The sequence below is a fragment of the Hylobates moloch genome, unplaced genomic scaffold, assembly GCF_009828535.3.
Source record: "Hylobates moloch isolate HMO894 unplaced genomic scaffold, HMol_V3 SCAFFOLD_6, whole genome shotgun sequence".
Taxonomy (NCBI): domain Eukaryota; kingdom Metazoa; phylum Chordata; class Mammalia; order Primates; family Hylobatidae; genus Hylobates; species Hylobates moloch.
The window spans coordinates 104,075,424-104,099,468 of record NW_026652281.1 but is presented as its reverse complement, the minus strand read 5'-3'; the positions used below and the strand labels follow the sequence as shown (position 1 = coordinate 104,099,468).

The following is a 24,045-nucleotide window of genomic DNA, read 5'->3' as shown; positions in this document are numbered from 1 at the left end:
AAAGATCACAGCCTCCCTCCTCAGGGCACACCCCACCCAGTTCCCCTGCATTCCTCTGCCCCTGAGGCAGGTGGCAGCCATCCCAGGGGGACCTCCCAGCAGGGCTGCAAGAAGTATGAGGAGCACCCCGCTGGCTCCACCTGAGTTGCTGGCAGGACTCTGTACTCCAGGTGCAGGGATCCCTAGCTTGACCATCTGGCCTGTGGCCAAACACCTACTCGCTGAGCCTCCACCCCAGATTCCTCAGGCTGCCCCCCACCCCCATTCAGTGCCTGGCTCCAGTCTTCACTGTGAAAGCCCCAGGGGAGTGCCCTGGACTGAGAATAGCAGCTACACCCACAGCTTCCCACCCTGTGCCAGGCACAGCCCAGCTCCTCACAAACCTTATCTCCTGGCACTGGGGCACAGCCAAGGCCTCTGCCTCCACTCCGGCCTTGGACTCCCCACCTTTGTTATCTGAGCCTGGACTCCTGCACCTGGACAGTTCCCCCCACCCCAACCCTGTGGCTGCTACTGCTGTGGGAGCCTGGCTAACATGAAGGCCTTGTCCAGCCACCAGGCCTCACCGGGCAGGCTATCTTCTTTCAGGAATTTTCTGGGCAAGGGGAGGAGGGCCCCACTGGTGATGCCACAGGGCAAGGAACAGGCCAAGGCGGTGTCAGTGACCAGGGCGGTGACCACTGGGTGTACCCTGCAGTGCAGCCTAGAAGGCTGAAGCGTTGAGGTCCCTGGGAGCCCTCGGAGCCCATGGGGACAAGCTTGACCACTTCTAGCCAGGGCCTCGGTGGCTGTTCCTGCCCTCGGGATCTCCATTTCATATATCAAATAAAGGTTTCGGTGGACGTGTCTAAGTGCCCTCCCAGCTTTTGGAAACACTGAGACTGAAACCCCAGATGGTTCAAAGGACTTGTGAGTGGCTTACAGGCCAGGAGCCAAAGGCCAAATAATCACATTCCTCACAATCAAATGAAATTCTCCCAGCTGGCCTGTTGTAGATCTCGGGTCGAGATTCATGCGCTGTAAAAACCTGGTATCAATTGACCGACGAGTTGCAGCCTGCACCGGAGAAGCAAGAGGGAATGGCTTCCATCTATCTTCCCAAAGCCAACTCAGAGGGTCTGTGCGGTGTCTCAACCCTGGCAGGCCCAGATTGAAGGCACGAGAACACGGATTTGCAGTCCCTTGGGATCGGGGTCCAGAATCGGCTCAGCAAGGTGGAGTGAGTCTCGTGGGCCCCCAGCAACTGGCACAGGGGCTTGGGACCCAGGCCTCCAGGCTTCCCCGCACATCCCCGGCGCTGCCCCCTCCACACCACAGAGACCCGCGACCCCTGCCCCACTGCTCCTTCGGCCTCTTCTTCGCTGCCCCCTGGCCTCACATAGTGTTTTGAAGGTGAACTCTGCTTACAGTGAATGCCATTTTGAGGTCACCTGTGGACGGAGGCTTCTGTGGATCAGTGTAAATGACAGAAACGTGCCTGGCCAGTGCTGTACTCGCCATGCGTAACCAGAAAAAGGTTACAGGATGCAAAGGCTCAGTGATCACAGCTGAGACCCAACTCCTCCTTGGCAGGGATCAAGTTCAAACTTTTAACCTCCTCACCAGGCTCGGGTTTCCTCTCCCCTCCCCTCCTGCCCCTGAGGATGGGGGTCTCCAAAAAAACCTGAGGGTCTTCTTTCCTAGAAGTTCAAAGTTGTGGTCCCAGGGAGTCCACAGCCCGAGGAATTCAGGGCAAGAAGGGATCACGTGCCCTTGTTTCACAGGTGACTAACAGCCTCCGGGAGCCCATCCAGGCTGAGAGCCGTCAGACATGAGTCAGTGGTTTCCTGCTGGACTGGGGAGGACACCTGCAGTCCACACCCGCACCTGGCTGCTTCACACTGGCTGTACCACACTAGCTGCTCCACAATGGCAGTGGACGGGTGGGTGGGGAGATGCATGCCTTGGCCCCACTGCCACCTCACAGTGCTCGTTCCAAGCTTCGCCCCTGAGTCCAAACACCCATCCCCCACCCCTCCCACCACCCCTCCATCTATTTACGCACACAGCGTGTGGTGGGAACCGGTGAGAGCAGCATTGCTGAAGCCATGAGAGGAAAGGGTTGGTGGCACCGATGTGCCGACTGTCCTCTGCCCTCAACCCACATCTGTCCTTCCCTGTCCTCCTGACACACTGCCCAGGTAGACCCTCCCTCACCTCCTCCTGATAAGCTCCCTGGGCTCTAAACCACTCTCCATATTGCCTGCCAGGGATCTTTCTAAAACACAAACCTTGGCGGGCGTAGATGGTGGCTCACACCTGTAATCCCAGCCCTTTGGGAGGACGAGGCAGGAGGATTGCTTGAGGCCAGGAGTTCCAGACCAGCCTGGGCAACATAAGACCCTGTCTCTTAAAAAAAAAAAAAAGAAAAGAAAAAGAAAAAAGAAAAACCCTGGACAGTATTTAACAAGTGTCCCTCTTGTTAAATACTGTCTAAATCCCTTGGAAGGGAATGGGAGGCTTCACAACTGGATCCAACCTGCCTGAGTCATCTCTGGCTCCTAGGAGACATTGATAAATGTTGATGAATGAATGGATGGATAAATGCATAGCACACCCCAAACTCTGGAGGGGCTCACACCCTAAAGATTGTACCACCTCCTAACATCAGGGATCCTGAGCCACAAGCAGGGCCAGCTGGAAAGGCCAGGCCCCAGCAGTAATGGGTAGGTACATGGACGTTAACATTGTCCTCTAGTCCTGGGTACTGCCCCATAGCTCCTTCCAGTGGGGAATGGGCCTAGATCAGTATCCTTCCACCCAGGAGGGTCCTCAGGACTCTAGGGCCCTCAGTTCTGCGGGTCCTTCCTGGGCAGTCTGCTGGGGGACCACCTCCCTGGAACAGGTCTCCGAGCCAGCGACCATGACTGCTTATGGGGGCGCTGACACCAGCTCAGATACTTAGTTATGCAAAAGTGAGTTTCATGAGAGTTGGGCTGTAATATGGGACTGTGGCCTCTTCAGGTGCAGAGTGATTTTTTTCCAATGCTGAGTTAGAGGGCCCCTTGGGTCCTGCTCAATATTTCCCACCCCTAGGGCAGTCTTGGGGCCAAGAAGCTTCCTTAGAGAATGCAGATTCCTGACACCATCTTCAGGAAGTATTTCTAGGACACCCCTCCCTCTTTGTCTGGGGCCCAGGGAGTGCAGGCCTCAGGGCTTTGGTTGTAGTCACCAGCCAGGTAAACCCAATGGGAGACTCAGTTCTGAAGCTTCCGCTGCAATCTGTAGCCAGCCAAGAAAGGCTATGCAGAAGCCTCATACATGCTGATGGGAATGGCAAATGGAATGATGGCTTTAGAAGATACTTCAGCAGTTTCTTTAAAAGTTAAATATTTTCCCGGACATGTTGGCGCACGCCTGTAATCCCAGCTACTCAGGAGGCTGAGGCAGGAGAATCGCTTGAACCTGGGAGGCAGAGGTTGCGGTGAGCCGAGATTGTGCCATTGCACTCCAACCTGGGCGACAGAGCGAGACTCTGTCTCCAAAAAAAAAAAAAAAAAAAAAAAAGTTACATATTTCTATTCTGCTGTGTTGGCCTAAAGAACAACAACAACCAAACATTAAACATGTATCTATTACATGACCTAGCCATTCCACTCCTAGGTACTGATTGATTGATTAATTGACTGACTAAGACAGGATCTTGCTCTGCCACCCAGGCTACAGTGCAGTGGTGCAATCATAACTTACTACAGCCTCGAACTCCTGGGCTCAAGCAATCCTCCTGCCTCAGCCTCCTGAGCAGCTAGGACTACAGGCTCATGCCACAATGTACAGCTAATTTTTAAATATTTTGTAGAGAAGTGGTCTCACTGTGTTGCCCAGGCTGGTCTGGAACTCCTGGCCTCAAGAGATCCTCCCACCTCTGCCTCCCAAAGTGCTGGGATTATAGGCATGAGCCACCACTCCCAGCCTTCACTACTAGGTATTTACCCAAGGGAAATAAAAGCATATATTCACACAGACCCTTGCATATGAACATTCATAGCAACTTTATTTGTAATAACCCCAAACTGGAATCAACCCAAATATCCATCAACAAGTGAAGAGTTAACAAATTGTGGTATAATCTATATAATGGAATACTACTTAGCAATGAGAAGAAATTAACTATTAACATACACAACAAGGATGAATCTCAAAATAATTACTCTGAATGAAAGAACAAACAAAAATAGTACATAGTAGATAATTCCATTTATTTAAAATTCAGAAAATGCTAACTCATCTACAGTAACAGAGAGCAGCAGATGGGTAGTTGCCTGGAGACGGTGGAGATGGGAGGGAGAGATCACAAAGGGACAGGAGGAAACTTCTAGAGTTGATGGATGTGTTCATTCTCTTGATGGTGGTAGCAATTTCACAGGTGTATGCACACATATGTTAAAATTCATCAGATTGTACATTTTAAGTATGTGCAGTTTACATATTTCAACTATACCTGGGAATAAAGCTGTTTTTGTTTTTGTTTTTAGAGACGGGATCTTGTTCTGTTGCCCAGGCTACAGTGCAGTGGGGTGATCATAGCTCACTGCAGCCTCAAACTCCTGAGCTCAAGCAATCCTCTCACCTCAGCATCCTGAATAGCTGGGACTACAGGTGTGTGCCACCACATCTACTTTTGTGAAGTTTTGTAGAGATGGGGTCTCGTTTTGTTGCCCAGGCTGGTCTAGAACTCCTGGCCTGATCCTCCCCGCTTAGCCTCCCAAAGTGCTGACATGACACACATGAGACACTGTTCAGGGGTCCTGAGCAGGTCCCTGGCCTGATAACTGTGCAAGGGAGACTCTTTCCCTACCCAGCCCCATGGCCTTGTCCTTCCCATTCAGCTCCAGCCTTAGATGAGCTGGTCTTTCTTGGGGCAGCTGGGTCATACAGGCGGGTGAGAACTCCTACTCTGCCTAGATCAATCAGGGAACAGTGCAGAGGACAAGTATAGGAAGCCTGGGGGGAATCAGTCTTTGGGGATCAAATCTAGGAGAATAATGCCCCAAAATAATGCCTCCCAAGCTGCTATGTTGGTAGCTAGAGGCACATGTGTACCAAGGGCCAAAAGTCTTTGCACGTAGCAGCGTATTTGCAGAAAGGAGCAGCCAAGAGCCAGAGGCACTGTCCCAGGGGAATAGGCCTGGGCTAGAGGTAGAAGCGCTGTCCATTGATGATCAAATGGTTTCCTGATGCCACAGGCAGGCAATCATTTATGCAACACTTCTTTCAAAACCCAAGTGACACCCACGGGGGCTGTTTGCCTTGTTCATCCTTCAGCAGAGCCAGCCATGAGCTGGTTATTCTCAGATCTCTTCCCAGCTGGGTTAGTAACTTGTTTACCACCAAAGGGCTCCTCAAAGTTCAGCCTCTTCTAGAAGGTACCTCTTGGCACCTTTTTGGGGGATAGGCCCCCTAACGTCACATTGCCTTAAAATTTCTCAAGGTGGCACCCCAAAGTGAAGTCCTAGAAACTCACTTTGAAGCCCACAGATTTTAGCTTAGGAAAGTTGCTAAGGCTCTCAGCATCCTCCATTGCAAAGGATCTAAAATAAAGTCCGTTTTCTTTTTGCATTTCAGTGTGTTTAAGGTAGCTGCTGCATGCAGAGCTCTGTACTAGATGCCTTGGGGCAAGGCAGATGAATACCCTACCGGAGGGAGGCTTGCTCAGATGCTCACTGACTGCCACAGCCTGCAGAGCCAAGCCCAGCAAGGGTCCCTGGGGACATGGAGAGTGGGTGGAGTGAGTGTAAGGAGTGGAGGTCTCAGGACTTCTCTCAAAGAGCTCACAGCCCTATAGGAGCACGAAGAGGCAAACACAATGCAGAGTGCTTTATGCACTGCTGGAAGAATGTTCCAGAACAGGTGTACAGGAAGAAGGTGGGAATAGCACCTGTTTTATCTGATTCTTGTTCATAGCTGACTCTTCAGCAGAATTCAATGAGCTGGTCTTTCTGTTGGGAGTGCCAGGGGTCAGGGCAGGCTTTGTGGGGAGGTGCCATTTGAACAGTCTCTTGAATAATAAACAAAGCTTTGCCTGGCTGACAAAGGGAGGAGGGGCAGTCTGGGCCAAAGAAACAACATGAGCGAATCTCAGAAAACATCTTATGATGTAAGATAAGAAATGCCTTAAAAGAAATACCAACTTTGCTATGGGAATTCAAAGAATTCCAGAGAAATTCCCAGATTTAAAAAAGATGCAGTGATGTTTGCCTCTTGATACCTAAATGTGTGCCTCTGAGTCTGGCACTGGCCTAATTCTCCTCCCTCTGCCTCTGTAGGGAGGAGACAGCTCATGCTAAAAGCCCTTAGAAATATTTTCCTCCGAAGACACACTGATTTCCCACTGGGTAATTAGGATGTAGTTGAAGCTTCCCAGAATGGTTGCGGTCTCTGAAGGATATAACTGCAGCAGGTCAGGGATTGGGACTTCTTAATTGATATATTTAATCCACATTTGAATCTCATTTTTCATTTGGCAAGGGCATGTGCCTTTTCTCACCATCTGGATGAGCTTGTTTAGAAATTCATCTATGCGGCCAAGGAGGGCAGATCACCTGAGGTCAGGAGTTCAAGACCAGCCTGGCCAACATGGTGAAACCCCATCTCTACTAAAAATACACACACACACACACGCACACACACACACACACACACAAAATTAGCTGGGTGTAGTGGCGAGCACCTGTAATCCCAGCTACTTGGAGGCTGGGGCAGAAGAATCATTTGAACCCGGGAGGCAGAGGTTGCAGTGAGCCGAGATTGTGCCATTGCACTCCAGCCTGGGCAACAAGAGCGAAACTCTGTCCCAAAAAAAAAAAAAAAAAAAATTCATCTATGCATGTATACAGGTAAAATGGCCAAAGTGCTGCATTTGATTGGAAAATGGCTTCATTCTATAATATATTCTCTAATGATTTAGGATCAGAGGACTTTTCATTCTTCCAGACCTGGGCTGCTCTGTGGCCAATACAGTGTTTTCCAACCTGCTCCTCGTCCCAACCTGATTCTGAAATCTAGAAGGGCTTCTCTGGGCTGGGACCTTCCAATGTACACTGTTAGGGTGGACATGCCCAGCCTGCCTGGCCAGACCTCACCTTCCAGGGATCTGATGTAAGGGCCATGGGGACAGAAATGACTGCAGTAAGCTCAGGGAAGGACAGGAGGCTCCCTAACCAATACCAAATGAGGCTGAGGGGACAGGAGGCTGCAGTGCCAGCTAACCCTGAGTGTTGGGAACCTTTGCTGGGGAGAGAATGGCATCCACATTCTCTCATTAAAACCTTCTGGTGGGTCAAGTGTGGTGGCTCATGCCTGTAATCCCAACACTTTGGGAGGCCGAGGCGGGCGGATCACTTGAGGTTAGGAGTTCGAGACCAGCCTGGCCAACGTGGTGGAACCCTGTCCCTACTAAAACACAAAAATTAGCTGGGTGTGGTGGCCTGCGCCTATAATCCCAGCTACTCAGGAGGCTGAGGCAGGAGGAGAATCACTTGAACCTGGGAGGCAGAGGTTGCAGTAAGCCGAGATTGTGCCACTGCACCTCAGCCTGGGCAACAGAGCGAGACTCTATCTCAAAAACAAACAAAGAAACAAAACCCTCTGGTGTTAGGGAGGGCTATGGTGACCCTGGCCAGGTGGTGGGTGGCCACGTGGGGGACTGTAATGGAGGGGATGGAGAGGTTAGAACTGACTCTGGGAAAAGCCTGCACTGCCCCCAGGAGACTCTTATTCTAGCTCCCTACAGTGCAGAGGAGCACCCTAGCTTTCTGCTCTGGGAAGCTGATCCCTCCAGGATGGACACATACCACTGGCTTCTAGATCCAAGCAGGAGGGTTTTCCCTAGAGGCCTGGCTCACAAACCAGGCTACCCCGAGCCACTTGCAGTTAAGCCACCCTCACAAGCCAAATGGCAGCACTTCCAGGGATGCTGTGGTGCAGAGGCCACGGGTCCAGGCTCCCCCAGGGACCCTTCATGCTCCCCAGCCCTGGTACTGTGGTCATGTGCCTCCCCTGCCATTGGCATCTGGCCCAGCTTGGTTGAGCTACAGGACTCCCATCTCCAGGAGCAAATATTTAGCTGGTACCTCAGGGGTTGAAAAAGGATGAAGAACTCTGGGCATTGGCACTCAAACCTCAGCTGCTGCCATAACCTAGACCTTAGGCCAGATTGCATGACTGGGCTTCTGCTTTATCCCAAGGAACCAGCCCCACCAGGCAGTAAGAGGGAAGAGAATTCATGTTTATTGAGTGCCCTATGTGCTGAGCACTGTGCTAGCCCCTTTACCTTCATTTTCTCATTTAATCCTCCCAACCATGCCATGAGGTAGGCAAGGCTGAGGTCCAGAGAGGGGAAGTGACCTATTCGAGGTCACACGGCAAGATCTGCCAAGCTCTGTTTTACAGGATATAATTGTTGAAAACAACCAAAAATGCCAGATAAAATATGAAAAACACCTTGTTAAAAGCAATGAAGAACTGGCAAGAGAAAAAGGAATAAGGTCAGAATCTAAGGAAAGGTAAGAACCTAGACAAGTAGGAAGCCCTGAAGTCATTTTGGCTCTGTGGGTGTTTGCTGATATATATGTGAGAACCTCAGGTTTTTTTTTGTTTGTTTTTTGTTTTTTTTTTTTGATATGGAGTCTTGCTCTGTTGCTCAGGCTGGAGTGCAGTGACATGGCACGATCGCAGTTCACTGCAACCTCCACCTCCCAGGTTCAAACAATTCTCATGCCTCAGCCTCCTGAGTAGCTGGGATTACAGGCACATGCCACCATGCCCGGCTAAGCTTTGTATTTTTAGTAGAGACAGGGTTTCACCATATTGCCCAGGCTGGTCTCGAACTCCTGGCCTCAAGTGATCCACCCACCTTGGCCTCCCAAATTGCTAGGATTACAGGCGTGAGCCACTGCGCACAGCCAAGAACCTGTTTTAATGATCTTGTGGGCCAGTGTGACAAATGTCAAAACTCAGGGCCTGTCCCCAGTGGGGAATCTATCAGGAGGCTCTCCTAGATTAAGCTGGTACCCTAACAGGTCTCCCTACCTTGGGAATGCAAGAGAAGAGGGGAGGAGATGTCACTGAGATGTAACCACAAGCTGGCCATCACTTAGATTGGCGGCCCAAGTTCACATCATTTGGGTGATTCGTAAAACCTCTACTCATGAATTTAAAGTACCCCTGGGGCTAGGTGTGGTGGTTCATGCCTGTAATCCCAGCACTTTGGGAGGCCGAGGTGGGCAGATCATTTGAGGCCAGAAGTTCAAGACCAGCCTGGCCAACATGGTGAAACTCCGTCTTTACCAAAAATATAAAAATTAGTCAGGTGTGGTGGCATGTGTCTGTAATCCCAGCTACTCAGGAGGCTGAGGTAGAAGAATCGTTTGACCACAGGAGGCAGAGGGTTCAGTGAGCTGAGATTGTGCCACTGCACTGCAGCCTGGGCAACAGAGCAAGACCCTGTCTCAAAAAAACAAAACAAAATAAAACAAAATAAAAAAATAAAGTACCCCTGGACTGCTAATGCCCCTGGCACCTGGCAGAGGGACCCATCAATCCTCTCTGGAGAGAGGCATATTCATCCTAGGCCTCAACAAGTACCCACCAATATGTTTTCAAATATACTCAGTGGTATATAAGCCCCAAATAAGCCAGCTACACAAGGAAGCACTGAGAATCAGCAGAAACAACAGGCAGCAGACATAGATCTACAACAACTTCAGATCATGGAATTATCCAGCATCAATTAGAAAACATACTTACCATGTGTAACAAAATAAAAGACAAGCTTGAAAATACCTGTAGGGAGTAGGAAACTATAAAGAGTGACCTAACAGATTTGAGAAAGAAGCAAATTTTCAGCAGACTTGAGAAAGGGGTCTACTTTTCAGAGGCGAAAAATATATCATAAATGAAATTTTAAAATGCAGTGGAAGACAGTTTGTGAGCTGGCAGATGGTTTAGAAAAAAGCAATGAGCCATCACGCCTGTAATCCCAGCACTTTGGGAGCACAAGGTAGGCAGACCACTTGAGGTCAGGAGTTTGAGACCAGCCTGGCCAACGTGGTGAAACTCCGTCTCCACTAAAAATACAAAAATTAGCTGTGTGTGGTGGCGGGCACCTGTAATCCCAGCTACTCAGGAGGCTGAAGCAGAAGAATGACTTGAACCTGGGAGGCAGAGGTTGCAGTGAGCTGAGATCGCACCACTGCATTCCAGCCTGGGAGACAGAGACTTTGTCTCAAAAAAAAAAAAAAAAAAATTAGCCAGGCATGGTGGTGTGGGCTTGTAATCCCAGCTACTAGGGAGGCTAAGGCATGCGAATCACTTGAACCTGGGAGGCAGAGGTTGCAGTGAACTGAGATCACGCCACTGCACTCCAGCCTGGGCAACAGAGCAAGACTCTGTCTCAAAAAGAAAAAAGCAATGGAAAACAGCACAGAGAGACCAAAAGACAAAGTATATGGAAGGAAAGTTAAGAGACATGAAAGAGATCAGCCTATGATTAGTGGGAGTTTTAGGAGGAAAGGAGAGGGAGAATGGAGAGAGGCAATATGTGAAGAGATACTGGCTGAGAATTTTTCCAGAATTGATAAGACACACCATTCATAGATGTTAAGAATCCTAAGGAATTCCTAGCAGGATTTTTAAAAAAGAAGAAAAGAAAGAAATACATATTTAAATGCGTATCGTAAATTGCAGAATACACACACATCACTCACATATGAGAGAGAGAGAGAGAAAACCAGAGGGAAAATGTCAGTATACCTTAGACTAACAGCTGATTTGTCAACCTCCACATAGAAAGGTAGGGAGGGATGACCTGACACCCTAGAATTCTTTATCCAGTGAAAATATCTTCCACAAATGAGCACCAAAAAACACATTGTCAGAAAAACAAAAACTGAGAATGTATAATTAGGGAACTCTTATTAAACGATATTCTAAAGGATGTACATTAGGTGGAAGGAAAGTGATCCCAGATGGAAGATCTAGGATGCAAGAGGGTATGAGGAGCTATGAAACTGGTAAATACATGGATAGAGCTAGGCAAACATGGACTATATAATATAATAATCATTCTAAGGTTTTCCGAAGTTACAACAAAACAAGAGAGAATGAAGGTACACACAGTCAAGACGGGGGGAAACAGTTAAAATGCTTTAAGGTCTTGCATTACTGAAGAGGAAGGTAAAGTGATTGACTAACTTTAGACTTTGATAAGTATGCATGTGGTAATTTCCAGGGCAGCTACTAAAAAGAAAAAGAAAAAGAAACACCATGTATAACTTTCAATTTGTAGAGGAGAAAAAAGACAATAATAAAAAAAATTAGTGCAAAAGAAAAATAAACAAGAAAAAGAGAAAAAATGGCACAAAATAAGATAGTGGATTCAGGATCACATAGTGTGTGTGTGACAGAGCTGGGCCTTGTTCCCTGTTCCATGGAGCTTTGGAAAGTTGTCCCCTACCCCTAGAGTACCCCAACTGTCTCCTACCTCTAGAGTACCCCAACTATCTCCTGACACAGCTCCCAGCACTACTTGTCTACTGTACCTGTCTGAGCACCACCAGGCTTCAGAACCACCCATTCCTCTGCTCCCCTCACAATGCTGGGATCTCTGGGGCCAGAGACTCAGACTACGGCAGGGGCTTATCCTGGGGAATGAGCTAATGGCTATGTGTGGCCCTCTTAAGTGTCTGTACTTCTGTCACAGTCACCTGGGTTTTGCCTAACTCTGTCTTGAAGTTTGATACCTGTTAGTACTGTTGACCCACATCCCCTTTCCTCTTTACCCCAGTTCTGCTGGTCCCTCGGTTCTGAACTTTTAAGCTCTCACCTGGGCCTTTGCAACAGCCTCACACCTGGTCTTCCTGACGCCACCTGACTCTTCTGATCCACCCTTTACGGCTGCTGAGGCATTACTGCTCTTTGGCTCAGAAATGATCCATCCTATGAGAAGGCCAACAGAGTCTGAACAGACAACATTAACAATGATCATCTGTTGGGCACTTACTATATTCAGGCACCTACTGTGCACATCACAGGCAATATCTTCACTTATGCCTTACAGCTACCCTTTGAGTTGGTTTTACTGATGAGGAAACTGAGGCTTTGAGAGAGGAACCAACTTGCCCAAGGTTGCCCATCTATGAAGCAGCAAAGCTAGATCTACGTGTCTGATTCAGAGAGGTCATGCCCATAAAGCATTAAGCTGACTTTCAAGGATGTTGATAAATTGGTCCCAAGCCAATATCTTAGCCTCATCATCCCTATATTCACCTATATTAGGCAACACAGGCCATTTGTTGTCCCCTGACTATGCCCTGGTTGATCCCCACTCCCTACCTTTGCTCACACACATTCCTCCTCCTAAAATTTCCTTCTCTCATCTCTACCCTTCCAGAAGTCTTGTCCTAAATGTCTCCTCCCCAGGGAAGATCTCCTTCCTTTAATGATTGTCAGAGCCTTGCATCACACTCAAGCGTGTTCATGTGTCACCTTCTCTAGTGGGCAGCAAGTTAACTGGGAGCTGAGACCAAGCCTGGTTCATTCTCAGCTCCTCAGAAGTGCCCCATACTGTGCATGGCATGCATGTTTTCTGAATTCTTTCAATCCAGTTCACGCAGACAGGTAGAAGCTGCACACAAACAGATCCTTTCCCGAGCAGCACAGCTTGGAGGATGTGGCATGTTTTACGGAGCTTGGCACGTGGGGCATTTGTGCATGTGCTGTGTAATCATCCCAGCCACATACCCTTTCTGTGTATGGTGCAATGGAGACATTCTCATGGGCAGAGGTGCTCCCGGGAGGTGTAAGCTCTGAGCTCAGGACCTCTTTTCGGTGGACGCTCTTGTTTCTCTTACCTTCAGAAATGAATGCCAGCTTTATTAACCCCAAGCTTCCATCACTGACAGGGGCATGCATCTCACTGCCACTGTCCCTCCCAGAACTTATAGGAAAACTGCAAACTGCAGCTTGCAAACCTCCCACCTTCTCCTGCCAAAACTTGGACCTGGGCAAATCACACTGAAACAATCCATACTGGCTGGGTGCAGTGGCTCACACCTATAATCCCGGCACTTTGGGAGGTCAAGGCGGGTGGATTGTCTGAGCTCAGGAGTTCGAGATCAGCCTGGGCAACATGGCAAAATCCCATCTGTACTAAAAATACAAAAAATTAGCCAGGCGTGGTGGTGCTCACCGGTAGTCCCAGCTACTTGGGAGACTGAGGCATGAGAATCACTTGAACCCAGGAGGTGGAGGTTGCAGTAAGCCAAGATCACATCACTGCACTCCAGCCTGGGCGACAGAGCAAGACTCTGTCTCAAAAACAACAACAACAATCCATATAGATTTGGGTGGTGTGGAGGATGCCAGATGCAGAGGAGATATGATGGAATGAGGAAGAATCAGACCTGTCTGTGCCCAGGAGGAGTTTACAATTTAAGTGGGAAGATAAGACACATGGGAAAGCTATGCAGAGGGAAATGAGATGATGCTTAATTACCAGTTTCAGGCCACAAGTGAAGAGGTTTTGCAAGACCGAGCCTTGGAGACAGGCTTAGCACATGGAAGGGTGGCCAAGCCTGAGGGGTGACAGGGCAGGAAACAGGCCTGCCCATCTCACAGAAACTGGGATCCAAGCTGGGTCTTGGTCCCCTGAGAGGAAGGGCAATCATGCATGCAGAGCTGAGGGCTAGGAGAAGGGTATGCACCTGGTGAAGGATGTGGGTGTCCACCCTGGCTAGGTGGACAGAGGCCCAAATGGAAAGGCTGGGAAAAGGGTTGGAGATTGGCCAGGTTGAGCAACTTGGGTCCTGAAGGGGTCAGCAAGGCATTGTGGAGGGCCTGCTGCAGGCAGAACTGAAGGAAGGTACATCCAGGCAGCCTTTACTTCCTCTCCTCCACAGCCTTGGTGCTGTGAACTGACACCCAAACCCTCCAGGAGCACTTCCTTTCTAGACCCAACAAAGGGCAGAAGAAAAAAATAAAGCCTGGATCCATTTGAAAAGGGGCCAACCAGCACCTCCCAAACCCAGTTCTTTGACTTGCACCCAAGACTTAAATACACCCTTTGAAACTCCTCATCCATTGAAGTTCCTTTCCTTTGAAACCATAAAAGAATGTGGGGCTGCATTTTGCCTTGGTGGTAGGAAAATTCCACATGCAACTTGCAGCATTTACAGGGTGTAGACTTCTGGCCTGGGAGCAGGAGGTCTGAGCCCAGGCCTTTCCACAACAGTGACAGCCAGGGGCCTGGCAGTGCAGCCCAGAGGTCGAGACATGTTCTGGAGTCAGGTCCTCTGTGATAAGCCAGTTGAGTGACCTTAAGCAGGCCACTGGATCTTGTGAAATCCCAGTTTTCTCACTCCTAAAATGAAGATAACATCTGCCCTCACTCTGGAAGGCTGCATACCTTTCGTGCACAGGGTTCTCTGCACGTGCCAACAAGGGTATCAGGCCAGTTGACATCTGATTAGTTTTCTCTCCCTGTGGGAACTTCCATATCCTTTGGCTGTTACTGCTGCAGATGAATATATGGGATGGCAAACTGTCACCAGAAATAAACAGCCGTCAAGAGTAGAATGGCCTCAAAGGTATGCCATCTAGTCTTTGCCTCTGTGACCAATACCAAATGAGGCTCCATGACATCCAGAGCAGGGTGAGAGGGGTCTCTGTCTCCACCAAGTGCTTGAGTGTACAGCACGAGGTCAGAGGCTGAATGTATTATAGGAGACATCAGAGACTGGAATAGATGGCAACTTCATGAAGAGGTGGAGACAGAGGTGTAGTGGGGAGAGGGCAGAATACTAACTCAGAGCACCAGGAATCTTAAAAGAAAATGGCTGAACCTAGATCCCTACCTCACACCATAGACAACAATTAACTCAAAATGAAACATGGACCTAAATGTAAGAACTAAAACTATAAAACAACCAGAAGTGAACATAGGAGAAATTCTTTGTGGCCTTGGATTTGGCCAAGATTTCCTAACTATTACATAAAAAGCACAAGCTGTAAAGATAATCAATACAATCTTCATCAAGATTTAAAACTTTTGTGGGCTGGGTACAGTGGCTCATGCCTGTAATCCCAGCATTTTGGGTGCCTGAGTGGGCAGATCACTTGAGGTCAGGAGTTCAAGACCAACCTGGCCAACATGGTGAAACCCTATCTCTAATAAAAACACAAAAATTAGCTGGGTGTGGTGGCAGGCATGTGTAATCTCAGCTACTCAGGAAACTGAGGCACAAGAATTAAGTGAACTCTGGAGCTGAGATCATGCCACTGCACTCCAGCCTGGGCAACAGAGTAAGACTCCATCTCAAAAAAAATAAAAATATCTTCCCGCCATCTTGGATCCTGTGGAGGCCTGCTGGGAACAGGACTTCTAAAAGAAAATATGTCTGGAAGGCTGTGGTCCAGGGCCATTTTTGCTGGGTATAAGCGGGGTCTCCAGAACCAAAGGGAGCACACAGCTCTTCTTAAAATTGAAGGTGATTATGCCCCAGATGAAACAGAATTCTATTTGGGCAAGAGATGCACTTATGTATACAAAGCAAAGAACAACACAGTGACTCCTGGTGGCAAACAAAACAAAACCGGAGTAATCTGGGGAAAGGTAACTCAGGCCCATGGAAACAGTGGCATGTTTCATGCCAAGTTCCAAAGGAATCTTCCTGCTAAGGCAGGAAGCCTGTTATGGGGACACAGAATCCAAGTGATGCTGTACCCCTCAAGGATTTAAACTAATGAAAAGCCAATAAATATACATGGATTTGTGCTCTTGTAAAAAATAAATAAAAATAAAAAAGATTTAAAACTTTTGTGCTTCAAAATCTACTGCTACAAAAATGAAGAAGTACGGGCCAAGTGCAGTAGCTCACACCTGTAGTCCCAGCACTTTGGGAGGCTGAGGTGGGTGGATCACTTGAGGTCAGGAGTTCACAGCCAGCCTGGCCAACATGGTGAAACCCCATCTCTACCAAAAATACAAAAATTAGCCAGGTGTGGTGGTGGGCACCTGTAATCCCAGCTACTTGGGAGGCTGAGGCACGAGAATCGCTTGAACCCGGAGGCAGAGGTTGCAGTGAGCTGAGATGGCACCACTGCACTCCAGCCTGGGTGACAGAGCAAAACTGTCTCAAAATACAAAAACAAAACCAATAAAAAGGGTAAAAAATTTGAAGAGACACTTCACCAAACAAGATGTTTGGATGGCAAGTAAGCATATGAAAAGATGCTCAACATCATTAGTCATTAGAGAAGTACAAATTAAAATTACAATGAGATACTACTACACACCCACTAGAATGGCTAAAATTAAAAAGACTGGCCATACCTAGTGTTGACAAGGATATAGAGGAGCTGCAACTCTCATAAACAGCTGGTGTGGACAGAAAATGGTTCAACCACTTTGGAAAACAGTTGACAGTTTCTTTAAAAGTTGAACATACGGCCGGGTGCAGTGGCTCACGCCTGTAATCCCAGCACTTTGGGAAGCCGAAGCGGGTGGATCACGAGGTCAGGAGATAGAGACCATCCTGGCTAACACGGTGAAACCCCGTCTCTACTAAAAATACAGAAATTAGCCAGGCGTGGTGGCAGGCGCCTGTAATCCCAGCTACTCGGAAGGCTGAGGCAGGAGAATGACGTGAACCCGGGAGGTGGAGCTTGCAGTGAGCTGAGATGGTGCCACTGCATTCCAGCCTGGGCCACAGAGCAAGACTCCGTCTCAAAAAAATAAGTTGAACATACGCCAGTCATTTGATTTCTGGGTACTTTGCCAAGAGAAATAAAAGCATATATTCACACAAACACTTGTATGTGAATAGTCATAGCAACTTTATTTGTAATAGCCCCCAAACTAGAAAGAACTCAAAGTCCATTGACAAATGAATGGATAAACAAATTGTAGTACATTCATATATTGGAATACTACTCAGCAATAGAAAGGAACAAACTGTTTATACAATGACATGGATGAACCTTAAAACAAGGGCATTGAGTGAAAGAAGACAGACCCAAAAAAGTGCACGTACTGTATGGTTCTACATGCATACGATTCTAGAATATGTGAACTAATCCATAGTGACTGACCGCAGGTCAGTGGTTGACTGGGAGTGGGGCAGGAGGGCAGCAAGGGAGGATTTCCATGGGTACAAGGAAATGAGTGATGGAGATGGTCATTGTTGATTGTGGTGTTGGTTTTACAGGGGCAGACGTATGTCAAAAATCCATCAAAGTGTGCAGTTTACTGTATATCAATTATGTTCAATAAATCTCTGCAAAAGAAGGAGGAGGGGAGGGAGGCAGCAGCTCTTAGCCCCAGGGGGACAACCAGTCACTCCTCAACTCTTCCAAGTATGGGTATGGGGTTTGTCTACAGAATCTATGAATTCACTCTCCTCTGCCACCCAGGGGTTCTTTACCAACTCAGCTGCACCTCTCCAACTTGTCCCAGGTTCTTTGAGGGCAGGGACTGTACCTTCTGTATCAAGTCTCTCCTGTTGAGAAAGCGGATGATGGCAATGATGAGGCAGCTTCCAGGGTAGTAGGAGAGGGGCTGGTCTATCACTAGGACCAGGGCTGATCATACCTGGATCTTGGGGGAGTCCACCCAACTGTGGGGCAATAACACCACTGTCATTTCTGCCTTGTTTGTGGAATGCATGGTGACTCACTCCAGGAAGACTCCCAACATTGCTGAGGAACAGGATAAGGCAGAGGTGAGATGGTGAGCCACACTTGGCTCTGAAGGAACTGAACCCCCAGGGCTCACCCTTCAGGTTGGGGCTGTTGGACAAGATGATCCTTATGTAATCTACAGAGAACAATTTACTTCTGGAGCGAGGAAGCCAATGTTGTGTGCAAGGTGCTCCTCCGAGCCTGCTGAACCTAGATTCCAATCTTTACCACAATGACCTGATTGAAGTCTCTGTGATCTGTGGTCACCATCATTCTGGTTGAGGCACCCCAAGGCTGACAACTTTGCTAAGCCAAAACTGGAGCTCTCTCCCTTCTAGAAGCCAGGCCAGAATCCCGCGTGGCCACCAACTCTTGACTTTCTGAGGCCAAACACTTGATTCAACATAATGAAGCTCATTTCTGTTGCATTCAAGCACCATGAGGGCCTTCAGTAGTGATGGTTCCCATAGATTTGTGTAAACCAAAGTATGGACTAGGCTACGCATGAAACCCTTCACTTCGATGCTGGTCCTACTAACTTCTATGATCTGCCCTCACCCCTGTGGATTTTCCTTGATAGCATTAGTCTTACTAAAGAAAAGCTTGATTCAAAAGTCCAACCACATGGGCTGGTTCGAAGGTAGTGTGTTATCTCAGTTGATTGCTCACTGTCAGTTACAGGTTGAACTCCTTGTTCTACTCTTTCCCTCTTCTTGCCACTGCACTTGACTAGTTTAAAAAAAATCCAATCACAAAATGGACATATATGTTGGGTTATATGACACTTTTATGACAAAGGAATAAGTCATTTGATGAATAAGTTGTCCTGGGTATTCCTTTAAATCAGACACTGGAGAAAGGCACGGTGGCTTAGGTCTGTAATCCCAGCACTTTGGGAGGCTGAGGCAGCTGTATCACCTGAGGTCAAGAGTTTGAGACCAGCCCGGCCAATATGGTGAAACCTTGTCTCTACTAAAAATACAAAAATTAGCTGGGCGTAGTAGCAGCACCTATAATCCCAGCTACTTGGGAGGCTGAGGCAGGAGAATCGCTTGAACCTGGGAGGTAGAGGGTACAATGAGCCAAGAAGGTGCCACTGCACTCCAGCCTGGGTGAAAGAATGAGACTCCATCTCAAAAAATAATAAATTAATTAATTAATCACATAGTCTCTCATGGGCATTCACAAAATAATCTGGTTTGTGGAAACTGCCTGCAGGGGGATTTTCAAATGTGCCTGGGAAGTAAGGTGATATGTCTAGCGAGAGCCTTCCTTTCCTCTGGGCCCTGCTAGGGCTCCATTTCCTCAGGAAGTTCCCCTGACTTTGAAAGGGGCCAAGCTGTAGAGGGAGGAGAAGGGTGTGTGGCGGAGAGTCTGCACTTCCTCTCTAGGCCATTCTCGGTGCCCTGCTGACCTCCACTGACTCCACAGACCTTGCCCTGCTCTCCAGCCTGGCACAGTGGCTCCGTAGACTTTGAGTTCACCTCCCATGCTCCCATGCACTCCTAACCAAGCTCAGCCCCTCAAATGGTGGGAAAGGTTGGCTGTTTAGATCTCTCATCCACTAGACATCAGGTGACACCACTTGGCCAAGTAATCTGGCAAATCCTGCTGATGCATTTTAATTGAAACCATGCACCCAGAATGGCCACCCCAGTGAGCAATGCAAAATGAAGTGGCCTCTCTCCAGGATGAGCACCTACACAGGGCACAGCACATTGCCACAGCATGCGTCTCCCCAGTACAAATGCACTTGTATCTTAACAGAAGAGCTCTCATGGCCACGGCACGTGGGCATGCAAGGGTGTGAAAATGAGCAGGGCACTAAGGCCAACTGCAGAGTCAGATGGAGGAGGACATAGGCATCTGAGATCTAAGACCTATCCTTGGAGCCCTGAGGCAAGCCGTGCATCCCACACTGGTATGTGCATCTAAGTGGCACCGGGTGGAGGGGAATCAAGGCTCTGACCCTGAGACCACCCACCTCCTTGATGGGAGCTCAGGCCTCTAGCCAGATAGTTACGGTGTGCCCACTAAGTGCTGACACTGTGGACTCAGTGGTAAACAAGGACAAGCCTTTGCCCTCAAGTTTTCACAGCCTCATCTCTGTGGCATCAGCCCTGAGATATCATGAAGCAAGAACAGGGCTGGCCAGATTGGGTGCCAAAAGTGGCCCAGGTAGAACTGCAGAACTCCATCTCTTAGTGAAGGGAGAGAGAACTCAGGATAGGACAGGGCAGGGCCAGACATTCTCAACTGAAGCCGCTGAGACCTTGGCCAAAACCAAACAGGGACATGTGTGTGAATTCTGGCCGGGATCGGAAAGCAGCCAAGGCTGACCAAGCTTCAAGAGGGACTGAACCAAGTAGCAGGTCACATCAGAGCTTCTTCTAAAACGGCAGCTCCTATAGCAGCCTGGCGCCAGAGGTGCAGCAGCCTGGGCTGGGAGCAAAGGCTGGGCTTGCAGGGAAGAGCAAGAGTGCACAAGTGAGTGGAGAGGTTCAGAAGGTGGCCTGAGAGGTGGCAGAGGAGGAACAACCCTAGTGGGCATAGAGGTGACAGCAAAGGATGGGGCCATGCTGTGTATCACAGCCCAGGGGGCAGACCCTAGTCAGGACTATGGCTCCACGCTACCTTCCCACAAGTCCCCATCTGAGATGCTCGGAAGCCAGAGCCCCTCAGCTGCTCCAGCTGGCCTCTGGTTCCTGCTTTTCACTCACCACCTCCCTCCTAGCCACCCTTCATAGGCTTCAGCCTTCTTGGCCGTCTCACCTGTGTCCAGGCTGTGGACCCTACATCAGGGTTGGGCTTCCTTGGTTTGGCTCTGGGGTAGCCCCATGTCCAGCTGTCTTTCCCATCTTCTGTCTATTGGGGTCCTACCTGATCCAACTCTGGCCCCACCCCACACCTACCTGACAAAGTATGAGGTTCGCTGGTGGTTACTGACAAGGCTTTCCATGATCCCACTTTTTAAATTATTATTTTTATTATTATTTTTGAGACAAAGTCTCGCTCTGTCCCCCAGGCTGGAGTGTAGTGGCGCGATCTTGGCTCACTGCAACCTCTGCCTCCTGGGTTCGAGCGATTATCCCACCTCAGCCTCCCAAGTAGCTAGGACTACAGGCATGCACCATGCCTGGCTAATCTTTGTATTTTTAGTTGAGACAGGGTTTTGCTATGTTGCCCAGACTGGTCTCGAACTCCTGAGCTCAAGTGATCCACCTGCCTCAGCCTCCCAAAGTGCTAGGATTACAGGTGTGAGCCACTGCGCCTGGCCCTATTATTATTATTTGAGACAGGGCCTCACTCTGTGTGATCATGGCTCACTACAGCCTCTACCTCCTGGGCTCAAGCAATCCTCCCACCTCAGCTTCCCTAAGTGCTAGGATTACAGGTGACAGCCATTGCTCTTGGGCCTCGACCCCATTTGATATAGGATGGTCCAGACAGGAACAAGGAGTATGTGGCTCTAGAGAAGAGGGCAAAATGCAGGAAATCAGAAGGTTGACACTTCGGTGAGAAACCAGGGACCACTCAGGAGCTGGGTCTGGAGGTGCCCCAGGTCTACTGCGCAGGCATGAGCTGGAAGCAGGTTTGGCTCCAGATTCAAGAGTTCTGAGGGCAATCAAGGCTGGGGCTGGGGAGCCTCCTGGAGCCCCCAGGAGCTGAATGAGAGGTGTTGAGAATGTCTAAGCTGAGGTTGAGGCCAGGAATCTGAGAGACTGCAGGGAAGGCAAGTGGCTGGGGACAACTGTCAAAAATTTGGCATCTTCCTCACCTGGGCTCACTGTCTTCCTGTCCCTCGGCATCTCAGAAATGCTGCTGATCCCTGAAGGGTCGGGGCCAAGCAAGCCAGAGAGGTGGGAGAGGCCGGCAGGGGGAAGAGCCACAGTGACCATGGGAGCTCGCCTTTTAGCCCTGGCTGAACAGGATCATCCCCAGGGCATGTCAGCCCTAGGGTCTTCAGAAAGTCCCTTAGGTCCTACAGGCCACATAGTAAGTCTTGTTCTAAGGAATTTCAGATGAACTGCTCCCACCTATTCACCCCAAATCTAGAACAAAGTTGGGGTGAGACACAGGACACATACTCAAGATCCCAAGATCTCAAATATCAATGAGTTAATTTAGTTTGGGGAAATATATAATCAATTCCCAAGGAAAACATGGCTCCAAGGCTCCTAACAAATGGGAATGACACCAAGATACCAACACCCAGCAGTCCTACAAGTGGCATCTACAACCATTTGCAGCTGCATGGCCCATGCTGACTGGAGCAAAGGCTGCCAGAAGCCCAGTGCTGGAGCCACATAGTCTGTTGTGGGGTCCTGGGCAGATCACTTCTCCCCGGCCTCGGGTTCCTGATCAGCAGAACATTCGCAGCTCTTGTCAGGCTGCATGGGGGAGCCTCACCCACTGAACATGGCTCACTCCCTCAGGGCTGAGCTCTGGGGAGAGGCTGTCAGGGCCATTCACCTTCTTCCACCAGATAAACTGAACTTCCCCTAAAGCTCTGCAGCTAGGGGAGCCCCGGCCATCACAGAGCACTCAGGGACTGCCTCCGAAAGCTGCCAATTCTCTCCACGTGACCAAGTGGAGTGACCAAGGACAACCGAAAGGAGAACAGAGAAAGGAGAACCAGACTAGAGGCATACATGCCCCCACAGAACATGCAGCTTCCTCCCCCAGACCGCAGGGCTCAGCAGCACCCGATTCCCTGCTGTTATCGAGAGGGACAGAGTGGTGTAAGCTGGACGGGCCCTGCAGCTTCTCCCCTTTGTGGCGCTGGCCAAGTGACTACCCTGCCCTGCACCTCAGCTTCCCCACCTGCCAAGTGGCATGGTTGTGAGGATCAAATAAGAACATGTATTAAACAAAGGTCACATAACACACACCCCACGAGTGTAACTTCCCTCTGGCTTCCCTTCTGACCACACCATCACTCCACCTCCAAGGAGGGCCAGCAACTGCTCTGTTGCTCTCAGTTTATCAAAACACAAATTAGAAGTCTGTCTCCCCAGGCTGTCAGATGAAATGGTTAAGGACTGTAAACACGTGTAGCTGCATTTCGAATAACAAAAACGTGGGTGTTCCATGTTGCCTCCTTTACAATCTATTAATTTTTCTGGCAAACGCTACCACTAACTGCACAGAACGCAGCATTTAGGAAAGTTTTACTGGCTAGGAATAGCAAAAAAAAAAACCCTATGTCAGCCCCAATTACTTTAAAAGATGAAGAAAAGAAAAAGAAAACAAAACTGAAACCAAATTTATTTTTAGAAATGCCATTCTTTGGGCAAATATTGATTTTAAAACAGCAAGAATATTTACACACACTAAGCAGGATTTCTCTTACAAAATCTTTACCTGCTGAATCTCAGGAAATCCTGGAGTTATTTTCAAATTTTCCATTCTGACACAAAGCCAATTTCAGTTCACTTTAAGAAGAGATTGCCTTCTACTCGTACAAAACAATATGAAATTGATTTTTCTGTTCTCAATAATATTTGTTGAGAAAATAGTCTTATAGTTTTAAAAACAAATCTGGAAATATTTCAAAAGTAGCTTTACACTATTTCTTAATATGACATTATTATTTTGATTGGAGTATAGTTTCATTAGTCAAAAATCACCTTTACTTTTACAGGTGATTATCAGGCTCACTTCATGTTTCACTACATTAGACAAGGAGCCACACAATGGATCAGCCAAACAGCTTTAGCTGGCTTAGTCTCTAGTGGGATTTCTGTACTTTTCCATCAAATCGTTTTAAACATTATTTTGGTACCCGAAGCCTTAGTGACATGACTGTAACCATCACGAACAAAAATATTATTACACTACAGAAACATAGAGAACAATTACGTTACATGGCTGAGGCCACTGAGGATAAAGGGACAAATACAAACTCCAAATAGACAAAATAATTATTTGGGGATCTTTTTGCAGAAACCATGACACCTGGGCCAGTGAAACTCAATACACATGCACCAGGGCCTCCAGCCAATCCAGGCTATGACAGGCGAGGGGCTCTTGGGCACTGGGTCTGAGGAGTGAATCAGGCAGCTGCACAGGGCCCTGAGCTTGAAGTTTAATGCTCTGCAGTCACCATCTCGAAATCCTTAATAATTCTATCATTGAGTTTGTGTTTTCTAAGTGATATCTTATGGGACAACACCTAGCAACCTGGGAGCAAAGAAAAGGAAGTAGGTATCTGAATTAAGGCAGGCGTGGCTTGTGCCTTTTCCTTTGGTTAGAAATATGTCGTATGCTGGTAGGAATGTACAGCCTTTCGCAGCGACTTGGCATTAATTAGTAAAATTCACGTGCCAG

The 24,045-nt window shown here is 48.5% G+C and overlaps 1 protein-coding gene across 1 annotated transcript; it reads left to right on the top strand.

The window, feature by feature from the left end:
• The first annotated feature begins 15,430 nt into the window (after positions 1–15,430).
• On the top strand, positions 15,431–15,775 carry LOC116470447 (large ribosomal subunit protein eL33-like). Its single transcript, XM_032755774.1, has one exon. It carries the CDS (start codon positions 15,431–15,433, stop codon positions 15,773–15,775), a length of 345 nt encoding a protein of 114 aa, XP_032611665.1.
• The last annotated feature ends 8,270 nt before the right edge of the window (positions 15,776–24,045 follow it).